Here is a 23,589-nt window from a genome sequence, read left to right as displayed (position 1 = left end):
TGTTAAAATAACACAAAACAAGAAGTAAGATTACATCGGTCATGATCTTTTTTTTTTTTTTTTTCATAGCAGCAATTCTACTCATGTGGTGTTGGCCTGCTTCTTTGTGGTTTCTTTCTAGAGATCACTGCAGCACCAGATTTTGTCCAATTAACTGTTGCCTTTCCCTCTGAAAGGCTGCAGTTGCTCATTGCCACTCTTTCTCAGCAGTAAGGTGTGGACAGCTATGATTTAACATACTGGTGGCATTGTTCAGGCAGCAAAGCAGAACAAATCAGAAATGTCTCTGTAGGTTATGGTTAAACATGGGTACACTTGCTACAAAGAGGAATGAAGGGGAAAGATAGACCTTAGGTAGATCCCACAATGAATCAAACCATGCATGGGGGAAGCACGGGAAAGTTAGTTCTGTGTGCTGATAGTGAAATGCAGAGATGAGAACACAGATGACAGTGGGTTTCAGGGTATGGAAAGCATTATGCTGTGACCTGAGCTTTAACCTTGTCCTTCTTTAACAACCTAGGGGTTCTCCAACTCTCCAACAGGAAGTTATTTTTCTGCTCTGAACAATGAATTAAATCCAAGGGGAACTCTGGAACAATATGTGGAGTACAGGAAGGCAAAGAGGATGGCAGATGATTAAATAATTCACCTTTGATAATGCAAATATGACTAATCTCTTTAGTCATATAAAATCTTTTCTTTAAGCTTAGGATCAGTATGAAGACTGTACTTTTTTTAAAAATACGTATGTCTGACACAAACAGACTAAAATATACAAATATATCATAGTCATAAAATGATAACTGGGTGTTGGGTGGGTGGTTAACTGCATTTGTGTGTCTGCTGTGGAACTTTTTCTTTACTCCTGGCCTGTTCCCTTGGGACAGATTAAGCTGAAGAGGGAAAGGAAACGATTAAATGTCAGTGGTGTGAGTGTACCTAAAGCACCGCTTAAAGTCTGTTAATCAGTAACAGTGAAAGAGTTTAAGGAACCCCAGATGGAATCTCATAAAGTGTGCTTTCTCCTTAATTAACACCTTAATCTACATAGAAGCAACGCAGTTTAGTCGAGGGTGTTCTTGGAAATACTTCCTGAATGCCACAAGGGTTAGCAAATGAGAATCTTGATTATTATAAAATGATGAAAAGAAAAATACAAAAGAATAATGAGTCTTGCTTGCTTAGTGCCTCTGCTACTGTGAGTTGTCCTGAGGCTCTCAAATCTTTCAAATCTAACAGACCAGTGAGTCACTCCCATACTACAACTCCTAACACCATCCTGGAGTTATCACAAGGCTGTAGACAGTCCATTGAAACACACTGTTCCAAAGGCTTACAGCCCAGACTGTTACACAATGTTGGAGAAAAAGTTCTTCACGCATGCTGATTTTACATTCACTAGTTGTTGATGTAAGGTGCTTCATAGATCCCAGAGCAAGGCACGGTTGCCATTGTATTAATTACATCTAGCATATATTTACATTTGTTGGCAATTTTATAAAGTACATCTTCACTCTGGTGGACTAACTTTGACCCATCTTTTGCTACACACAATTAATTCCCACACCCCATCCATCAGTAGAAAGGAACCATCACTGAGCAGATAGTATTTCTCAGCACAGCAATGACACTGGCATGGTAGTGACATGGTAATATGTGGGCACTGGGAGGAGTATATCAGACAGCACAGTCAATGAGATTTTTTTCAACACCTCGGTATCATTGCTGGGCTGAGAAACAATCCACTAACCAAAAATGTGCAACCTACAGCAATGCTGTGGTTAAACACTGACACTGATAAAGCCAAACACAAACTGGGCACGGAAAAAACTGAGCTACATTCTCTAACTGGACGTTGACAAAGTGGACTAACAAGATAGGTGTTTAATAATGTGCACATAATGTTAAAAATACCCCAGGAACACTGCTGTAAATGTTACATTCATATCAGCATAGCACACACTACCATGTGACTACCATGTCAATCAAGTGTTCAGAATAATTTTAGTTGATTTTGCCATACAGGTTGCACAGGATTCACACACATTTCATATCTATTTCATATCTTCCTTTTCTGTAGTGAAATTTTAAAATAGATTTTTTGGAGAGCAAAATATTGAACTGCAATATACAGTATTGCATTACACATTCTATATAACAGCATTCAAACATATGAGGGTATACAAATGCTATATCTAGTGGTTTGAATGATATGTGCCTAAAATGAACAAGCATTTGCTCTAATCATTTGAACATTTTTTTTATAGTAACTAGTGCTTTTCATTTGCAGAATGTCAGTGCACTGTGTTCACACGTCTGTCATAGATGACTTTAATGCACACTGCCACAAACCACTGAGAACCACAGAAGAAGATAGAGGTACAGCATGCAAAGACTTTTACTTCCCACAGAGCGGTGCAGAGATAAAAAGCCACAAGTAGAGGAAGTGTTTATCAAAGTTCAGCAATGGTCCATAAACTCAAGAGAGTGAGGGGCCATGGATTCCCACTGAGTGCACCATCTGCACTGATGGTATGCTGCTTTTAAACAACATTACAGTGCTTTAGGACCTTTAAGTCCTCATTAGCCTGTGAAGCAAAATACTGAAGGAGCTGATATATCTATAATGAGACTTAATATGGGATGATTTCTGTGGACAAAGATCTTTTACAAGGACCAAAATCAGCACGATCACCATGCACTATGCTTAAATCCAATGGCAGACTTTGTTTAAACAACAAAAAAAAAATCCTTGGCCATGTAAAAGCAAAACAGGTCTAGCTATACAAGGCATGGGATCTATCTGACAACAGCACAGCACTCAGCACACAGCCCCTTGTATGCTTTTCCCAGCAATAAATCTAATTATATAAGACATTGATGTTTAATGGGGTACACTTAAATAAAGACAACATAAACCGTGACCCTGGTACTTGAACTTCCTGTCTGTCCTCATGACTGCTAGACAGAATGAATAATGGAGGTATGGTGTAGGTTGAACCATGCCTCATTAGAGGAACAAGATCCAGGTCAGCTCATTTTCACAGGTCTGACAAGTGTAATCAAATCTGAACCTATATAAATATATCTGAGAAGTTAACCTGATCAAGCTGCCCTGGGAGTTGGATTAAAACATTTGCTCCACAAACATGCAGGAACTCCTGCAAGCATCAGGGCAGAGCATTTCTGAGCAATAATTTTGCTGGTTTTTAGTTTTTGGCACAAGTATTGGCATGATATGAGGTGTGAGCCTTGTGAGTCATGGCGCCTGTGCCTAAGAAGAAAGCTGGCAAGTATATTCCAACTGTGTAGACAGTAATAAGTTAGCCCTGTTAGTTCTCTTCCCCGCATCCTTTTATATTCATCATTGTCTCAGCTTCAGGGGCATGGGTCTGTAGGGGAGATCACAGCTATTTTAATGTCCACAAATTCTGTGTTAAACTTCATGGCGCCTATTTTACTGAAAGCACAGGTCTTTCCTCCAGCCTTGTGCTCGACATTTTCCTTTATCACAGCACTGAGGCAGGCAGCAGAGTCAGGCCATGGAGGGAGCTGGCAATGTCCAGTGCAGCTTTATGCCAGGAATTATTCACTCTTGTTAAATTGAGTGTGGTCATGTAGGCATTAGACCAAGTAATAATTTTGCTTTTGTGCCTGCAATGTTTCAGTACTTGCCAGAAAAATGACTAATGGGCCTATCATTCCCTGTGCTAATTAGACTAATATACAGGATTTATTTTAAGAAAATGACAAACTGAAAATAATGGTCAGCATTTCGTTGAATGGTTATATTTTGTCTTTGCATCCTCTATAGAACAACAATACATTAACTTAACGTTTTGCAAACACTTGTGAACTTTTCTCAGATGCCATAAATAAAGAGATTCTTTCTTGCAACATACCCTTTTCAAAAGGGCAAAGACAGAAGAAACATTTAAATATGTGCAATTCACAGAACTACAGAGAGAGCTGAAGAGCAGTGCAGACCAGCAAACCATTCTCTGCCAAAGTCGACCCACAGCATCCAATCTGCAGGTTACCTACAGCAGCCTGTTGGCCTGCACCCTCTTCAAAGCCCTACAGCTGTCACTGAGGACCAGGGAACAGGAAGAAAGGCTGGCAGGGCTTCAGAAGAGCGCAGTAACCGGCTCTGCTCTCCTCAGCTTTAGGGAGGCCAACAGCACGTGGCCTGCTCCTCCTGATGACTTGACCATGCCACTTGGAGGGATGTTTCTCTAGATCAGATCATGGCTTCAGAAAGCAAATGAAATAGTTTTCAGCACTAACTTATGAGGCACTGAAGCTCAAAGTATGAATTACAAAGAGCATGAAATCTCTTGTGAATTATAAGCACAGCTCACTCATCAGTGAAGAGCAGTAAAGGAGGAAAACAAGAAGAAACAGAAGCTGGATGTATTCCCCTGGGCCAAAGACTCACAGCAGGTGAGGAGTGCTGCTGATGTTATTATCTAAACAGAGTAGCCAGGAAATCTGCAGCTTGTCTGCAGTGTGTAAAAGACAGACATAAGAAGGAAGCTCTTCCAGAACCTTCAGACTTGTAATATTTATTATTTAGTTAATCAGTATGTTGGAGAGCCAGGATGTTATACCATTATGTAGAGTTATGTGGAGACCAAATTCGATGCATCAAGTGAATGCTAATAATGGCAATAATACAGGAGCTGATAATGGACTGACTTGGACTTCTGCTAAACTCGCCTTAACACAACATGCCCTTAGCTCAGTGGTTAAAAAAACCCTCCTGCTCCAAAACACAAATTAAGTTCTTTATGTGAAGACTACTATGCTTGTTCCTGCCTTTTAGTCCTTTACTTTTTAACTTACGTGCAGGAAATCCAAAAGTGCCTTTCCCTTTGTGTGGCCTGATTACAATGCACAGCCAAAGCACATTAGCTTTACTGTTTTTGGCATGTATAAATCACCAGTACAACCACAGAGAGGAAGCTGCATTGTACATGTCCTGGATGGACTTTACTTCCAGTCCAACTATACTGAAATACAGTATGCTCTTAGAACATTTAGAACCCTTGAGGGTTCTCTGGTTGCCTATCTAAGGTAAAACACTACAACAGAGTGTTTCCCTATCGGAAAACGCTCCAAGTAGAACCTTTTTGGGAAGCCAACAACGCTTAATTATCTAACAAACCCGGAGAGAACCATTGGTGAACACTTTCTTTTCAGTACAGTATATACAATATATTCAGTGAAAGAACAACATCTAAGTGACAGCTGGAGGACACCTTTAGGCTTTGAGTTGGAAATATCATTAAAATATTGCAATGATGTGTTATATGATTGTAATTGCTGCTTTGTATACAGTATGTAGGACAAAATCCCTATTTGCCTCAATGCCAACTATCACAAAAGAGGGGATTGTGAATACAAGTATTTATTTATCATTTACTCCATCACAGAGTAATATTACTTCACACCTATCATGTGACTACTGCAGAGAAAATATGTGGGCCTACTGAAAAAGCTTTGACTTAATGGAAGTGGCTTAAAAGGTTATTAAAAACGTTTAATAACAAGTGGTTATGGTGTAAAATTATTCATGAAATTGTAATTTATAATGAAAATGTGAATCTACTGTGTAACTGATACGTGGGCATAGCTGGTTGCAAAGCTTGCTTGTGCAGCACTTCCTCTGCAGTAGCAGAACTGGTGTAAAAAATTTTGATCCTCTGAAAACAAGTAATGTGTTGATAGTCTCCCTAAATAGAGAGAATTATTGTTCTTTCTGCATGTTGCCACTAATCCTAGTCAAAAATAATACTGTAATACTGCCTTTCTCCAGCAAGTAAATGTGTGTGTGTGTGTGTGTGTGTGTGTGAGAGGAAAATAATCTTGTCACAGTATGACCATAATGATATAGAGCGAATGTGTGTGTGTATGTGAGTGTGTGGGTGTGTTTATATATGTGTGTGTGTCTTAGGTGAGCGTGGGGAGTAAATAAGTCATCAGTCATCACAGGTTTGAAAACAGACATATTCACAATTTATCAGAAAATTAGTGTAAAATTGACATGATATAATTTGGCATGAGTGTGAATTTTTATGTTTTGCTGAGTAAAAGAGAGAGACCACAGCTGAATATTGATTGTGCTGCAGGTAAAGCTCCATGGTGGTGTATAATTTGCTGTATACCTACGTGCTTGCTAACCCACATCCTTCCTGCTGGAAACAACCAGCCTCACAAATGCCTCTCTGACTCTGCCTATGTCGACAGGTGTAATTCAGTAGTGCTCTCTACAAGACACTGTTCAGACTGCTCACAAGCCTTCAGTAACAAGGAATCCTATTTAATTCTTTCACAAAATAGGGGACAGGACATAGCCATGAGAAACTCAGCATAACGGAATATAATATCACTGAACAAGGGAAATGTACTATCTGTCCTATCTGCTGTCTTATTACATAAACAACAATCAGCTCCAGAATTACTGGCATCCTTGATAAAGGTCAGTTAAAAAAGTATGAATGTCTCGTGGTTATTTAGCTTAATCTTGCACTGAAAATATGAGAGAAATCTAACCTTTGATTGAAGTTGATTTATTCTAAGAAAATAAAAAAAAAAACCCTTTCAAAAACAGCTTCTCCTAATAAGCCTTCAACAATAATTAATCAGTTGTAATTATCTGCCAAAAGATAATTAGAGGACAGGACATAGCCTTGACAAACTCAAAGATGAAGAGAGGCTGTGCCAAAGGAGATGAATGTAATATCAGGGAAATGGAAATGATTCCACATATTAATCCAGGGAAACTTGGAATTTATGGGTAAAAATTGTGAGCAATCGTCTTGTAGACTGAAGCTAGACATCATTCGCTCACCTGCCTTTCAGTAAGGATGTGCTAAAATATTTCCTTTATCCCAGGTTAATCTTGTTGGTGCTCAAGTCAAAGGCTAAGCAGACAACATGTAGGATTTATACTGTATCTAGTAGTGAATGAATAAGATTATATCAGTGATAGATAAATAATCATACCATTATTATCATTTTGTGTCTGTATTAAATCTGACAGGTGAACAAGTCAAAAAAGGAAACACAAGCAAATCTTGGGCATTTCTTTTATTTAGTTCATGATTTAACATGCAAGCTTCTTACAGGATCTGTCCTTTGTTATATGATTGGGCCCACAAAGCTCACCACTGCCACCTGTTGATCAACATCACAAGACAAGGAAAATAGGTTAATGGAAATAAGCAAATCCCCTAAGTAATCCTTAAAATACTATAATAGGAGAAGTTTTCAATTTCAAGTATGCAACAAGCTTATTAAAAAAAGAAACCTTGTGTCCTGAATGTTTTCACAGCATGTGGACCTTGTTTGTGTTCAGTAATGCTGTTTTTTTAAAATCAAATACCATAAAAATGCTGTTTTTAAACCTGTCAAACATATGGTTTATTTCAAATAAACATAATGAATGCTTTACATATACTTACAACAGCTTGTAATTGGTTAAAATATCTAAAAATCTTATATATTTAGGCAGATGAAAGCTATGAACATAATTCAATTAAATTAAATTTTATTTGTATAACGCTTTTAATAATGGACATTGTCACAAAGCAGCTTTAAAGAAAGATATAAATTCAGGATATAAATATTAAATTTATGAATTTATCCCTACTCAGCAAGAGGTAACAGTGGCAAGAAAAAACTCCCTGAGATGATATGAGGAAGAAACCTTGAGAGGAACAAGACTCAAAACTGAACCCATCCTCATCTGGGTGACACTGGAGAGTGCCATTATAAATAATTCCCTTCTAAACTGTATACTATATGGTCAAAAAGTGTAATTATGTAACCAGGAAAGTTCATTATAGTTTACACATGAAGTCTATTTTGTTGAGGTTATCAACTGTTCAGTGATGGAGACTTGAGTGCAAAACTGTTTGTGGAAACTGCAGTCCTAAAGCTATCAAAGCAACTGTAGTCCTAAGCCATCATAGCAAAACTTTTCGTATCAGCTGAACAGTTCCAAAGCCGTCTTCATGGTTTCTAAGTGTAACCATCCACAGTAAACTCACGTCACTTTAGGCTGTCCGTGTGGGGCCATCCTCAGCAGCAGCAAATGGTTTCCAAATGATGAGAAATCCAACCAGAAGTAGGGCATCAGGATAGATCAAGCAGGTCCATAATAACATTCATATAACATAATATACATACAATTAGTATATTAAGTAGATTTAACCGTTTTAAGTAAATTTTGACTTTTTGTCTTTTGGATAGTCAAGGCCATCCAAAAGTCACAGTTTATAGCTACCTACAGATGTTTCTGATGTTTCATCACCCCCCACTTCCAGCTATGTTTTCACTAAACACTATTCATTTATTTATTTAATTTTTTTGGTTTTAGACTTTTTTCCAGCTACCAGAAACCTCACTGCTCCAGATGGACTTCATTTTCAAACTGTAATGATCTTTTCAGCATGCCTTCTGGTTCTGAGGAAATATACATAGTAACACCCATACCTGCAATTGCAACTGAACTTCCTGTATCTCTTCCTGTAGACCTTAAACATGCTGCATTATTACATAAACTATAGTCAGCATCAGAATTATCTGACTTTATCTTACACTGAAAATATTAAGGAAAACCTAATTAAAAATGAGATTTAAAAAAAACACACAATCATATATGTCACAATTATTGGCACCACTGTATTTGGTACTTTGTAAAACCTCCCTCTGCCAACATTATAGCAGTGAGTCTTTTCCTATAACACTTGATGAGACTGGAATCTGAGACAAAGCCTCAATGCTCTCAGCATGCTGTAGAGTCCTTGGTCCTCTCTCGTGGACTCTCCTCTTCAGCTCATCCCACAGGTTTTCAATGGGGTTTAGGTCATTTTTAATGTGGATTTGGAAGTTGTTTTGTATCGCTATCCTGCTGGAAGATCCAAGCACAACCCAGTTGTACATTTTCAATTTAAAATATCCAGATTTTCACTTAAAATCTCATGGTATTTCATGGAGTGCATGATGCCATGTGTCCTAACAATGTTCTCAGAAGCATTGGAACAGCAGTCCCACATCATCACAGATCCTCCACCATACTTAACAGTGGGAATTTGGTTCTTTTCTATATCACTTTCTTTGAGTGCTTGATGCCAAAAATGTCTATTTTTGTCTCCTCCAACCATAGAACCTGGTTCCTGTCAGAGTTCAGTTAGTATCTAGTACACTCCAGGCACTTACGTTTGTGTTTAGAAAAGGCTTTTCTTCTGCCACATCTTCAAAATAGTTTGAACAATGAATCTCAGCACACTTTTGTCTCATTTCTTTTGTGTATTAATCTCCCTGATAAATGACTAAGGAAAATTAGCTTCTGTGTCAGGTGTCACAGATTAGTCAGAGACAGATGCAAATGCAGAGTATTTCATTAAAAGTATTTCACATGAGACATGTGAAAAAAGACTAGGACTAAACACAAACCAAACAAGCATGAAGTGAAGTGACTTGTGGCCAAGTATGGTGACCCATACTTGGAATTTGTGCTCTGCATTTAACCCATCCAAGTGCACACACACACAGCAGTGAACACACAAACACACACACCGTGAACACACACCCGGAGCAGTGGGCAGCCTCTTTTGCTGCGGTGCCCAGGGAGCAGTTGGGGGTTCAGTGCCTTGCTCAAGGGTCTCACCTCAGTCGTGGTATTGAGGGTGGGAGAGAGCGCGGGTCATTCACTCCCCCCACCTACAATCCCTGCCGGACCTGAGACTCGAACCCACAACCTTCAGGTTCACCTTCAGGTTGCAAGTCCGACTCTCTATCCATTAGGCTGCGACTGCCCCCATGAGAGGAACATGGCATGGATACGACAACATACAACAACACTACTCACAACAGACACTAGACAAGGAGTGCTATACAAATGTGACTTAAATACTGGCGCTCATTGTGCATAAATGTGGTTCAGGTGTTCATGATCTAGTGACTTAGTTTATGCTGTAGTCCCACATGGCTATCGGCATTAACCTGACATCAGGAAGTCATGGATGATCACTTAACAGTTCCTAAACACTCAGGTAAACCTTAAAAGCTAAAATAGAAATGGGAACATGCTACATTTTGTTCATAAGTATTTCTAAGAGTACCAATAATTGTGACAAGTGTGGTTTTGTTAAAAAAAAAAATCTATTTTTTTATAAGGTTTTTTTTTTCTAAAAATAAATGTACTTCATTTAATAACCTTCAAATTAATAAACTGATAAACATACAATAGCACAGTTAACATGCTAGCTACTGAATATTTAAACACAATTTTGACAATCTTTAGCACATTAAAAAAAGTTACAGACCACCTGATAATAGAAAAACACAAACCTGTTTTTTCCTTTTCTTTTCTCTGTTTCACCATGAAGACCTTGGGGAATAAAAAAAAACAGTGGTGAATAAATCAATTATTCAACGTTACATTTTCATTTTAGAAGTTCATCATAAACCTGTAATTAGCAGTGAAATCTCCTAGCGAACTTTTCTTAGACATATGCAAGCAACAGGTTTGTCAGACGTGGTTAGAAGCATGGAGCACTTTTTCTACAACCAAACACCTAGTAAACAGGGACACAACTGACAAAAACTTTTTTTATTACTAGTTTACAATCCAATCTTTTTTAGGATCTTTCTTTGGTGCTGAGTCATGAGCTATGGGTGATTACTGCAGTTTCCACCCTCTGTCCCTGTTTGAACCTCTGATAGGAAAGCACAGAGACGTTATCGGCCTACAGAGCATGTGAGCCTGTTGATCCCCTCCCATGCTGTTAAACTGTGATAGGTCAAACCCTTGGGTCACATACCATTTTTTCACTTTTTGCTTCTTAGGGTACTAAGAGAAGCTAATAATGATATTGCACTAATAGGCTCTACACAAATCTGGAAATATGCACTACACAACCCACAACACTTTCTTCATTTAAAGCAATGATATCTGACCTAAGTGCACTTACAGGAAAAAAGTTTCCTGAAGAGTTATTTAGATGGGTGATAGTTCTAGCTTTCTAATACTGTTTTACTTGGAGCCTTTTCTGAAATGGAAACCTTTGTTTGCAGGATTCTACAGACAGTTTTAGAGGTTCCACCAGAGGCACTAATGTGCTAGATGGGACGTTTTTATTTCTAAGAGTGCACTATGTATTTCACTGTTAGCCAGTGCATCTGTTCGTGAATTGTCTGAACTCACTCGAGTTGTCTTTCAGTTTTAACTCGACCAGGTCTCCTTTTCCAGTGATATTACACAATACATTAATGGCTATACATTTTCCTAGTGTTTATATTATTTGAATAAGCTGCTGGTGTGTGGGGTTTATTGTATTAAGATGGAATTGTATATATTAAAAAATCAAGGTTATTGGTGAGAGGTTTTTTTTTTTTTTTTTCTCAAAAAAAGTTTATTTATTACTGGTCCTGGAGTACCCCCTGTCCTACACATTTTAATGTTTCCCCTGCTCTAACACACACTCTTCAACTCAGGAAGGGCTGTAACTTAACTGATTAGTTTGAATCAGATGTGTTACAGCAGAAAATGTGCAGAACCTGAGGTACTACATGACAAGGGTAGGAGCCTGTGCCTTAGTATATCGTCTCACTGCTTCTCTGCTTTTTTCTTAAATGCACTTTAAGAAACACAATGCCTTATTTAAACAGAATATGTGTTTTCTGTGTCATTTGAATTGTTTTCACGTGTGTTTTCAGGCAGTTCAGTGTGCAACTGCTGTGATCATGCATCAACTGCTGTGATCATGCATGAAGCAGCAGCTACTCCTGTTTAATATTCTTACATAATTCATGGCGTTATCAAAAGGTCTCTTGGTTTGTTTCGGATTTTCCTGGAAAATCTTAATCAAACATCTTTAATTTAAGAGATTTCTTTCAATTCATTGGCCACACTGGCTGGGTTTCAGGTTATGCCCCGTGTAGTGACGCACTAGCCGCACAGTGACGTCATTAACTGGGGGCTTACCGCCTGAGCAGCGCATTGTCTGAAAAGTGCGAGGCGTTTATACTGGATAAATGTACCGAATATCGCTACTTCAGAGTGTGAGGCGCTGTCAAGATGGTTAAATAACAAGCTGCTCTTTGCGCAATATCTAATTTATTAAAAAATAATTTTCTTCTCTCACGTAGTACTTTAAATCAAATTGACCACACGCCTTTACTGATCACAATGCTTTCAAAGCTCGAGAAACAAATACTCATAGACCTGTGGCACAAACTGATACCAGTGGCAGAAGATATTGGAGGTGAAGCACTGTACAGGTATGATCACACACACCAGGTTTTTGCCTATTCAGCAGCTTCTTGTCTTGTGTGAGTAATTAGTTTCCCCTTCTCTCTCTCTCTCTCTCTCTCTCTCTCTCCCTGGTATTTTAAACGCTTGCAGAATGTTTACGACGTTTCCCAAAACCAAGACATATTTCAGTCACCTGGACCTCAGTCACGGTTCTGAGCATTTGCGCTCTCTGGGGAAGAAGATTGTGGTGGCCCTAGCGGAGGGGACGACGCACATAAGCACTCCACTTTTCACCAGCAGTCTGGGCTACCTCAGCAGATATCATGCCTATCAGCTCAGAATACATCCGACCAACTTCAAGGTTCAGCTCTGATCATGTTTAATGTAGATCCACTCCACATGGATCAGTCATAAATCACACTACATTTTCCAACAGCATCCTGCTGGCTCTTTATTTAGCTTTATTACTGTTTTTTTTTTTTTTTTTTTACTTGCCAGATCAAGCAGCACTGAAACTGAATGAAACTTCTTTCCACAGCTGTTTAATCACTGTATGCTGGTGACTTTAGCTTGTCATTTGGGGGAAGAGTTCACTGCTATTGAACACGCAGCGACCGACAAGTATCTCTCAGCTTATGCAGCAGTGCTGGCCGAGAAGTTCAGATAAGGAGGTTTTCTCAGAAGTATGGATCATCATCATCATCATCATCATCATCATCGTCATCATAATTTTCATCATTTTCATCATCATCAACATCATCATAATCATCATCAACCTCATTATCATCTTCATCAATCATCATCATAATCATCATCATCGTCATAATTTTCATCATCATCATAATCATCCTCATCAACATCTTCATCAATCATCATCATCATCATCATCATCACACATCTCTTTCCAAGATTCTATTGGGAGTTCATCAATACACAGCATTGTTTTTCTTTATTATTCATTATGTAATTATTGATGTAAATAGATTACTGTTGTTAAATTAAATATAATTTCATGTCATTAAAATGGTCATTTTTTTGTCATCTGATAAGTTAATAGAATAACTAATGGCGATGGCTGCTCTTACCTGGAGGGCGAGGAATGAGTCTCCATATCCAGCCTTAGGACCGACAAGTTTTAAGTCAGTCCAAGCCTGTCTGAATCTGCAAGGACGTTTAAAACCTGCGACTTTGTGCTGGCCTTGAAGACTTCATCTCCCTCTAGCGGTAGAACAGGCAAAATGTTGGGCTGCTTATATTCAATTCAATCAGTATATAGACTATTAACCATGCTTATAGTTTTTAACTATTTTTATTTAGCAAAAAAATAAATAAATAAAATATTTGTTGAAAAAAATTCTGTAACAAAGTGCACATAAAGTGAAGAACCTGCTTAAAAACCCAAGCCACTAACACAAAGAACAGCACCATATCTCAAAAATGGGAAAGTCGGTCAACTCCAGAATTCAAGATTCAAAATTATTATATTTCCAAACAACAGTGTTGTTGGTCATTGGGTTTGGTAGGCTACAGCTCAATAATTAACAATAAACAATAAACTAAAGAATAAAGTGCAGGACAAGACATGTACAAAAATTGTCCATTGATACTGAGTCAGAAAGTGCAAATTTATTAGAAGAATATGTGCAAATGCTGCAGTCGCATAAATAGTCTATAAACAGTAGCAGCAGTAGTGATCGTAACAGTAATATAATAACAATACATTAATATATGAATGTACATTAATCAGCATTAGGAGTGCATATTTAAAAGAGTGTTAAAGTATAACCTGTTCAAACCTTATAGCTGTTTTAAACTGAAAAGAACCAAGAATTAGTGGCACCCTTAACACCTACTCTGGTAAGGATAAAAGCACTGAGTCTGTTCCTGTTATGGTCAACAAGGTTGGAGACATTGACTCTTCTCTATAATTCAGACAAAAGATTTTAAGTAACGTTCAAATCCATAGTGTGAAATGGCTATTGAAAAAATGTTTTTTTTTTCCTGTGATTATTTCTTTGTTGATTTGGATGTATATTTGGGGTCATTGTCTTTCTGACATCCACACCCAAGTCTTAACCTTCAGGGTTAGGTGACCAGATTTTGGGTTAAATATTCAAGTGCTTACCAGAATTCATAATTCCATCACTCTTCACAGCATCAAAACAGACCCAAAGCATCAGTGAGCCACCATTATATTTTTAGTGGATAACAAAGTGATTTTCAGAAGTTGGTTATGTCATGTTCTGTGTGTAAAATTTAAGACCCTCAGACTGTTACCTGCAGGAAATTTGGAGCCCCTGCTAGTACCTCAAAATCCCTGCACCAAACTCTAAATGAATTTTGTGAGAGACATCCCAACATCAGAAAGTAACCACTGGTAATGGTAGATCAGCTTTCTAAAGGATGCTGTCTGATCACTCTTTCAGGACTCTCCATTCATCCAGATCACCAAAGCCCTCTTTCAACATGTCTTCCATGGATTTGGCCTACCTTAGGACATTGTCTCCAACTGAGGAACCCAGTTGACAACACAGTTCAGTCTGGAGGACCTTCATGGAACATCTGTGCATCATTGTGAGCCTCAAGTCTGACCATCAACCTGAGTCTTATGGGCAGGTGTAGAGTTTGAAACAGGAACTCATGATATATCCATAGTTAATGCACAGTCTGGCATGGTCACTGGTGTATAATTTCTTACCTGGGCTGTGTATGCCTAGAATTCACTCATTCAAAGCTCATTTGGCCTCACACCTTTCCAGTGCTACATGGACTACCAACCACCATTTTTCCCCTGGAACCGACAAAAGGAGTGGTACCAGCAGTCCATGAATGGTTCACACACAGTAGGGAGTTATAGGCATATGCATACATTCAATTAGAGAGGCCTGTCAGACGGCAGAAACACAAGCTGATCGCCATCACAGGGAAGATGACCTTCAGTTGGAACTTCTGTCCAAGAAACTATCGCCCTTCTACACTGGACCATTCAATCATCCTTATCAACAGCGTGAAATCTAGACTTCAGTTACTTGTTCATTTTTCACACTTTCTCATTTCTCAGCATTATTATGCTGGCATCTGTCATTTAATTTTGCTGAAACACACAGCTTTGTGTCTTCAGCATAATAGTGGAAGCTAATACTATGTTTACTAATAATTATACCCAGAATTGGCACATACGGGGGAAAATCAGTGGCACTAGGACAGACCATTGTGGAACACCAGACTTCACCTGTGTATGCACTGACAGGTCACCGTTAACATCAGTCAGATAAAAACTGATCCAGAAAAGAGCTGTTCCCTTAACTCCAAAAAAAGTTCTCTAGTCTATCTAGAAGAATATTGTGATGTACAGTATCAAAAGATCGAGTAAAAGTGAGCAAAGAGGTGCAACCTTGATTGGAGGCCAATTGTAGATCTACTTTACCAGTTCACTACTAACCAATTTACTACTTTCACCAGTAGTGCTTCTGTATTGTGATAAACCTTTCAATACTGCCTAAACCTTGACTGAATTATTTCCCACAGGAATGCAAGTATGTATTGCTGAGCTATAACCTTCTCTAAGATCTTAGGTCAGATTTAAGTGTCACTTTAAAATATTTTGCTAAAACCAGGGGTAGTTTATTGTAACCAATAGAAACTTTATTTTACCACTAATTTTTTTCTGAACCTGACCATTGTCTGGCACATAAATGAACAATCAGTGGTTAACGCTATATTATGTACTATTTATTAAATTATGTTTAAATCTATGTTTTAAATTAAGTTTAATGCAGCGACCTGCGCTCTGTTATCTCCTCCACTCACACACTCAAACACACTTAATCACACACATAGCTTGAGAGAGATAACCTAAAAAGAAGCAGGCAAAAATTATTTGGGTGTGCTTAGCTCTAATTTGATTACTTGGCCCAATTAATGAATTCATAAATCTTTTAAAAATCAAAGCAGCTAAGTATGGGCCAAATTAAATCCTTTATGCTACAATTTTATAAAATTTTACAAAATAATCTTGCCCCATTTAATTTAATTTCAAATTAAATTAGACATGACATAACTTTTTCCATTCTATATTTTGATGCACAACTAGCTAGCATCAGAGTGGTATGTTCTATCACAAGCAGTTAAAAAATTGGTTAAATAAATAGATAAATACATAGGATAAAAATGGGGGGAAAACAACCCTCTGGCACATTGTCAAAGCACGCACGCTCTCTGGAAGAGTTTCAATGGCGTAAGTCAGTGCTATCTTGGGTGGGACTGCTCTAATGCAGATGTATAAAAAGAGAGCTAGTGGACAAACAAGTTAAGATCGACAGGACACATCAACCCAACATGAGTCTCTCTGAAAAGGACAAGCAAATCGTGAAGACCCTGTGGGCCAAGATAGCCCCAGCTGCTGATCAGCTCGGGGGTGAGGCCCTCTCCAGGCAAGCCACTTTCTACATCTGCAGCTACACCTGTGCACTGATGTGTTATTTCTTAGTCCTGCAAATTAACCCCCTTTTCACTGTTATTGCAGAATGTTCCAGGTCTTTCCCCAGACCAAGACCTACTTTGCTCACTGGCCAGACCTGAGCCCGGGCTCCGATTCAGTGAAGCAGCATGGGATGAAGGTCATGGCAGGTCTTGGAGAGGCTGTCAATAATATCGATGACATTTTTGCTGCCCTAAGCAGCCTCAGTGATCTGCACGCATTTAAGCTTAGAGTAGATCCTGCTAACTTCAAGGTAAACTCCTCAGTCATTCTCATTAAATGTATTATTATTGTTATTATTATTATTATTATTATTATTATTATTATTATTATTGTTGCTATTATTATAGGTTACTTTTGTTTTTCTGTCATTTAAAAGAAGTATTATTGTTGTTTTTGACATCAGTGATCATTTTAAAATAATGATATTGAGAATATTCAGAAAAGAAAATACACACATATTCATGAAGGCAGCCTAATGTTTCTGTATCACTGACACTCCACAGTTTGGGCTGTATAGGAATAAGGTCTCCCTCCTGAATATTTAAAAATTCTCTTTTGCATGTTTTGTTTAGAATTTCCCAAAATCTAAGCTGTTTTGTCATCTTACATCATTTCAGGTCCTGTCCCACAACATCCTTGTGGTGATCGCCAATCACTTCCCGAATGATTTCAGTGCTGACGCACACCTGGCTTTGGAGAAGTTTTTAGCCAGGGTTGCGCTTGCCTTGTCTGATAAATATCGTTAAAATATGAGCATACACATCATTTAACCAAATTACATACATTATGCTATGGAATGATAGCTCATTACATTATGGTGAATAATAAAGCTAATCTGGGGAAAGTGTATGATTTTGTGGTGTACACTTTTTTACAGTAAATGTTCATTTTTGAAGGATTAATAAGGTGGTAGGCCAATGATTGACTAAATGTGATGATTTGCAGTTACTTCCCATAGACCTGCTGTTAAAAAAAAAAAAAAAACTATAAAGAAAGAGGGAATTGAGGTAAAGTGAGTTTTCCTGTATTCTCTAAAATGCTGTACATTTTGAGGGTCTTACCCTCTATAGAATAGTATCACATCTTTTTTTTTTTTGCATCTTTTACTTAGAAAGGTGTATGTCATGTAAAGGTGTAATGTAAGCTTTAAACTAAACTAATGTACATTAAATCTTTTTTATATCCATGTTTCCAGGTGCAAGATACAGTACATATTACAGGTACAAAAGATGTACACTCCTGGGCAAAAAATGTACCAAGCCCAAAATAGCAAATATTAAGCTTTTAATGGTCTTAGCAAGAAATCATTGGTCAGAAAATTAGCAAGAATTAAACAAATGCACTCCTGAGAGCTCCTGTGCCACCATTTGCTCATTTACTTTTGAACTATTGGAGAAAAAGCTATAAACAGGGACATTCACTCGTATAGTCTTCTTGTACGCAATGGTAAAATCATGATAATGGATAAAATGTTTGATGTAAAATGTCTGAGTGTACACAATTTTCCAAAAATATCTTCTGGGATTTTTTTTTCTTAAAAGATGAGTCATTATTTGGTTATATGCCACACCTGATGCAGCCCATTAAGGGCCACAAGGCTTAAACATGTAAATAAATCAAAGGGAAAAGCTATCTCTTACTATTTCCTTTATCTATTTGTTTAATTCTTGCTAATTTCCTGACCAATAATTTGTCAACCATTAAAAGCTTAATATTTTGCCATTTAGGGCTTGACCCATTTGCTCAGGAGTGTACCTTGAGGGTACTACTCCAGCGACAAGGAAATTTAAAGGTACTGTATTTTGCACCTATTTTTCTGAGAATATAGTACTCAAGAATATTATTCTTCAATCTTTGTAACAATACACATAAGTCTTTATCCCAGTAATGAGGCAGAATGAAGTAGGCTTGAACTAGTGTCCCTAAATGCACTTTGTAGTCCATATAGCTGCACTGTTTTCTCAGTAAAGAAACGACCCAGACCATAGTGCTGTTCATCAGTCTAACAACTGCTAGGCTACTTATGATGAAAACTAGATATTTATTGTATTAATTAAATAGCTTGTAAACTACAAAATGTAGTTGGGTTTATCGCCGAACTGCTTGAATTAAATCAATTAGCCTATTTTTAGGCAAATTTTAGTGTGAGAGTAATTAAAGATGCACGCACTGCGCTAAAGAGTTTCTAATCAAGATCATTCAAATTATGCAGCTTTCTCCCTTTAAAGGTGTCAGATAGAAGTGAGGACTGACTATATAGTATATTTTCTTTAAAATTCTTATATAGCCTGCCCTTTTCAAAACATTCAGGCCATAAACACGTAGCTCATGTACCATATTAACAAAATGTTTTATTATAGGCTGTAGAGAATGTAGGGAATATGTACAAGAAATAAAACTTTCATCATTTGACCTACTATCACCTTGTAAGTGAATTGATAAGCATATGTTTATAGGCTATAAGAGAGCCTTACTGAGTTTACACTGAGCTCATGTGCAAATATATTGCCTTGTAATGTCACACATGATGTGCAGAAATAGGAAAGATTGGGCTCAGTTTTTGTGACCCCTTGGTTTTTTGGGATTTTGGTCCACAGTTTGTGCTTTGGATTGTGTTTCTTAATGTTTTCATTTGCAGCATGTTTTTGGAATATCCATTATAATGACCCGGTTTTGCTAACTTTATTTCTGTGTTGTAAACCAGTCAGGAAGAGGAAAGTGTTCCTACTGCAATGAGGCTATATGCACGGCAATCTCATGTGGTATACCTGCTGAAAAAAAGCTTTCAGCTATTTGTACATCACATTGTGCAAATAGGCTACCTCATGATAGTCGACACAGCACCGAATCAACAACTGTCACTATTAAAAGTCTCGTTGTGGTTTTGTTTTATTATGTTAGCAAATTCATTAGAGTTTATTGAATCTCTAGAAGCCAACTAGACACAAGCGACTTGCAACAGAATAGAATAGAATAGAATAAATCAAAGGGAAAAGCTATCTCTTACTAAGTTCCTTTATCTATTTGTTTAATTCTTGCTAATTTCCTGACCAATAATTTGTCAACCATTAAAAGCTTAATATTTTGCCATTTAGGGCTTGACCCATTTGCTCAGGAGTGTACCTTGAGGGTACTACTCCAGCGACAAGGAAATTTAAAGGTACTGTATTTTGCACCTATTTTTCTGAGAATATAGTACTCAAGAATATTATTCTTCAATCTTTGTAACAATACACATAAGCCTACTATCCCAGTAATGAGGCAGAATGAAGTAGGCTTGAACTAGTGTCCCTAAATGCACTTTGTAGTCCATATAGCTGCACTGTTTTCTCAGTAAAGAAACGACCCAGACCATAGTGCTGTTCATCAGTCTAACAACTGCTAGGCTACTTATGATGAAAACTAGATATTTATTGTATTAATTATTTAGCCTGTAAACTACAAAATGTAGTTGGGTTTATAGTTGTAGTTGGGTGCATTCTCAATGAAGGTATAGGCGTTAAATGCAGCTTTCTCCCTTTAAAGGTGTCAAATAGAAGTGAGGACTGACTATATAGTACATTTTCTTTAAAATTCTTATATAGCCTGCCCTTTTCAAAACATTCAGGCCATAAACACGTAGCTCATGTACCATATTAACAAAATGTTTTATTATAGGCTGTAGAGAATGTAGGGAATATGTACAAGAAATAAAACTTTCATCGTTTGACCTACTATCACCTTGTAAGTGAATTGATAAGCATATGTTTATAGGCTATAAGAGAGCCTTACTGAGTTTACACTGAGCTCATGTGCAAATATATTGCCTTGTAATGTCACACATGATGTGCAGAAATAGGAGAGATTGGGCTCAGTTTTTGTGACCCCTTGGTTTTTTGGGATTTTGGTCCACAGTTTGTACTTTGTATTGTGTTTCTTAATGTTTTCATTTGCAGCATGTTTTTAGAATATCCATTATAATGACCCGGTTTTGGTAACTTTATTTCTGTGTTGTAAACCAGTCAGGAAGAGGAAAGTGTTCCTACTGCAATGAGGCTATATGCACGGCAATCTCATGTGGTATATGAATCAACAACTGTCACTATTAAAAGTCTCGTTGTGGTTTTGTTTTATTATGTAAGCAAATTCATTAGAGTTTATTGAATCTCTAGAAGCCAACTAGACACAAGCGACTTAAATAGACATTTACTAAGTAAATAACAAATAGGTTTTATTGAATGTCTTCTCAGTTACATGTACCCTATATAGCCTGAATGATTAAAGATAAAATGCATAGGATAGAGCGACATTTGCACTAATTTGTATATGAATGTGTATATAAGAAGAACTATTACATAGAATAGAATAGAATAGAATAGAATAGAATAGAATAGAATAGAATAGAAGCAGCTGAGCGGTGTATATTTTCTAAAGCCCATAATATGGATGTATAGATTTTCCTCCTAAATTCCCCTCATGACTGTTGTATGTTGTATGTCTGCTGTGTGTGCGTGAGCCTGACTATCGTGTGTATGACAGATAAGTTAATTAGAAACTGATATGAGCTCATGACGCCTGCAAGAACCAAAAAAAAGAGGAAAAGTCTTTGCTTATGTGCTGCAGCACTCGTCCACTATCTACTGCTTAAAACTGTGCTTCTCTCATACACGCATCAAGTGCAGGAGATTTTTTTTCTCCAAAAACTAACATTTATTTATGCAAATATGTTATGCATAAATTTGCATAATTAAAAAATCTAGTCTTTGGGTGATGTTAGAATTAAAATGTTTATTTCAGAGTGAACACTCTTCAAAGAAAGGCTTTTACAAAACAGTTTGCTGGAATATAGTTCCTTATATAATTTCATTTCAGTTAGTTTGTTCAAGAAATCATCATGTGCTTTTATAAAAATGATTTATTTCATGTGTCAGTATAAAATTCATCATACAACAATTCAAAATTTTGAGAACTTCTTCAGTAATATCCTTATAATTATCACTGGAAGAGTTAATTCAACACTGTACATTTTCCTCTGTTTAATAAATTCTGCATTGTTCTTTGAAAAGTTATATTATTATTATCATTATTTCACTAGGACATGTATAAATTCAGCTAGCCACATGACCAATTCAGCACTTTGAGAGTTACATCAACACATCAACACTGGTGAATGTTGAACAAACAGGCCTGTGTTTTTTGAAGGATCCTGTGGTAGTGGCATCATTTCAATATAACTCGAATCTTCTCATCGCCAAGCAGGAGCCTTAAAAGAGTTGTACCATAAATTAGAACTCATACTTGTAATGTAATGATTGTATTTTGACCAATAAAAAATGCTGTAATGATCAGCTGACAATTGTATAACTAAGTAGTAGACTCACCTTAAAAGGGCTGTGGCTATTAAACTTCCTCCAATAGGGCCAACCCAGTACACCCAGTGGTAATCCCAGTAACCGGCCACCAGTGCAGGTCCCAAAGCTCTTGCAGGGTTCAAACAGGTGCCAGATATGTCACCTCTGAGATACCAAACACATGATAATCTAATGTAAATATGCAGCCAATAAAACCAATGAAGCATTTTTCTGACCAATTTTTCTTACTGATTATTTGAGCCTATTCGCTCTCATAGTATTTAAAAGTCTGACTGATTTGGTCAATCAATGCATTCTCAGCCAGATAAACAGCAGTATTTGAATAGTATTTGAATGAAGGCTATTACTGTGCATAATAGTTATAAAACTGTGAATATGATCATGTTTTTAAAATCATTCTTGTCCTACCCTGCCAGGACGTTGACAATCACAGTGCAGCCCACCAGGAAAGGTACCATGGGACTCCTGCTTTTCCCATTTACTGCCCCCAGCAGCACGACCATAGTGACCAGACAGGTCATTGCCATCTCAGCAAAGATAGCCCTTGGTAATTGTTCATTTGACTGTAGAATGGTAAAAGCTGCACCAGTGGCATTTATGTAGTTTTCCTTTGATGTCATGAGCTGAAGAGCACATTGTCATTTTGAAAAGCCATTTTATTTATAAATATGTCACAACTGGTTAGTTGATATAATTTCTAACTTTAAAGCAATTGCATCAATACATTGAAAAACATATGTATGTCTTTAATTGACTCTACCTTTGACATGACAGCACCAAGCACACCTCCAACAAGTTGGCTGATAAGATACGGGATAACCATTCCTAACTGCATTCCTCCACATAAGAAAATGGCCAAAGTAAATGGTGGGTTGAAATGCGATCCACTGTGAAGCCAAAAAGTTCTTATTTAGAACTTACTATTACTTACTATCAAATACACAAGTTTTTTTAGTACTATCAAATAAACAACTGATATAAACACAGAAATGGAAAAAATACCATAAAATCACTACCTGATCTCTGCCATACACGCTACCAGTACAGCCGCTGCCAACCCGTGCACCAGCGCTGGCTGAAGATGACCCGTTGCCCCTACATTCTCAATCACTGATACGCAACCAATGAAGACAAAAAACATAGTCCCCACAAGCTCAGCAAGGCATGGCTGGATTGTTCTCTCGAACATGCTGGCCTGTTTAGCTGCCTTTCTAAGCTTGTCTTCTGTGGATCTGTTTAGCTCTTTAAGCTCCACTTTCTCTTCTTCCATCTTCGAGCATATGTTGCAGTATAACTCCTTTACTAAAAGACCAAGTAGTAACAGTCAGTAACCTCTGTACTGGCATTTATAAATAACTTCACTTTACTATCCCTAGGCTGGCACAATAGATGTGATTACTTTGACCCTTATTACCAGAGTCCAGATCGTATTTAGCAATACACATTTATGCCTCATTTGGAAATGTCAAACAACCTGGCAGGAGATC

General features: G+C 37.5%; 2 protein-coding genes and 1 long non-coding RNA gene across 3 annotated transcripts; 1 reads left to right on the top strand and 2 right to left on the bottom strand.

Annotated features, from left to right (window-relative positions):
- Positions 1-6,585: 6,585 nt before the first annotated feature.
- Positions 6,586-10,594, bottom strand: LOC128319652 (uncharacterized). Its single transcript, XR_008303135.1, has 2 exons — positions 8,058-10,594; positions 6,586-7,182 (listed from the first exon to the last, which is right to left on the bottom strand). It is a non-coding gene; the product is annotated as an uncharacterized LOC128319652 (long non-coding RNA).
- A 5,953-nt stretch (positions 10,595-16,547) lies between these two features.
- hbae5 (hemoglobin, alpha embryonic 5) lies at positions 16,548-17,600 on the top strand. The gene is made up of 3 exons (XM_026915417.3): positions 16,548-16,701; positions 16,794-17,001; positions 17,369-17,600. Exons 1-3 carry the CDS (start codon positions 16,607-16,609, stop codon positions 17,495-17,497), a joined length of 432 nt encoding a protein of 143 aa, XP_026771218.1. The 5' UTR covers positions 16,548-16,606; the 3' UTR covers positions 17,498-17,600.
- A 3,898-nt stretch (positions 17,601-21,498) lies between these two features.
- Positions 21,499-23,509, bottom strand: aqp8a.2 (aquaporin 8a, tandem duplicate 2). Its single transcript, XM_026914752.3, has 5 exons — positions 23,119-23,509; positions 22,863-22,989; positions 22,511-22,725; positions 22,112-22,246; positions 21,499-21,993 (listed from the first exon to the last, which is right to left on the bottom strand). The coding sequence occupies exons 1-5, from the start codon at positions 23,370-23,372 to the stop codon at positions 21,951-21,953; spliced, it is 774 nt and encodes a 257-aa protein (XP_026770553.1). The 5' UTR covers positions 23,373-23,509; the 3' UTR covers positions 21,499-21,950.
- Positions 23,510-23,589: the final 80 nt, after the last annotated feature.

Source organism: Pangasianodon hypophthalmus, chromosome 12 (genome assembly GCF_027358585.1).
Source record: "Pangasianodon hypophthalmus isolate fPanHyp1 chromosome 12, fPanHyp1.pri, whole genome shotgun sequence".
In the NCBI taxonomy this organism is placed as follows: domain Eukaryota; kingdom Metazoa; phylum Chordata; class Actinopteri; order Siluriformes; family Pangasiidae; genus Pangasianodon; species Pangasianodon hypophthalmus.
Note: the sequence above shows the minus strand (reverse complement) of the source record. Positions and strands in the feature narration are given on the sequence as shown.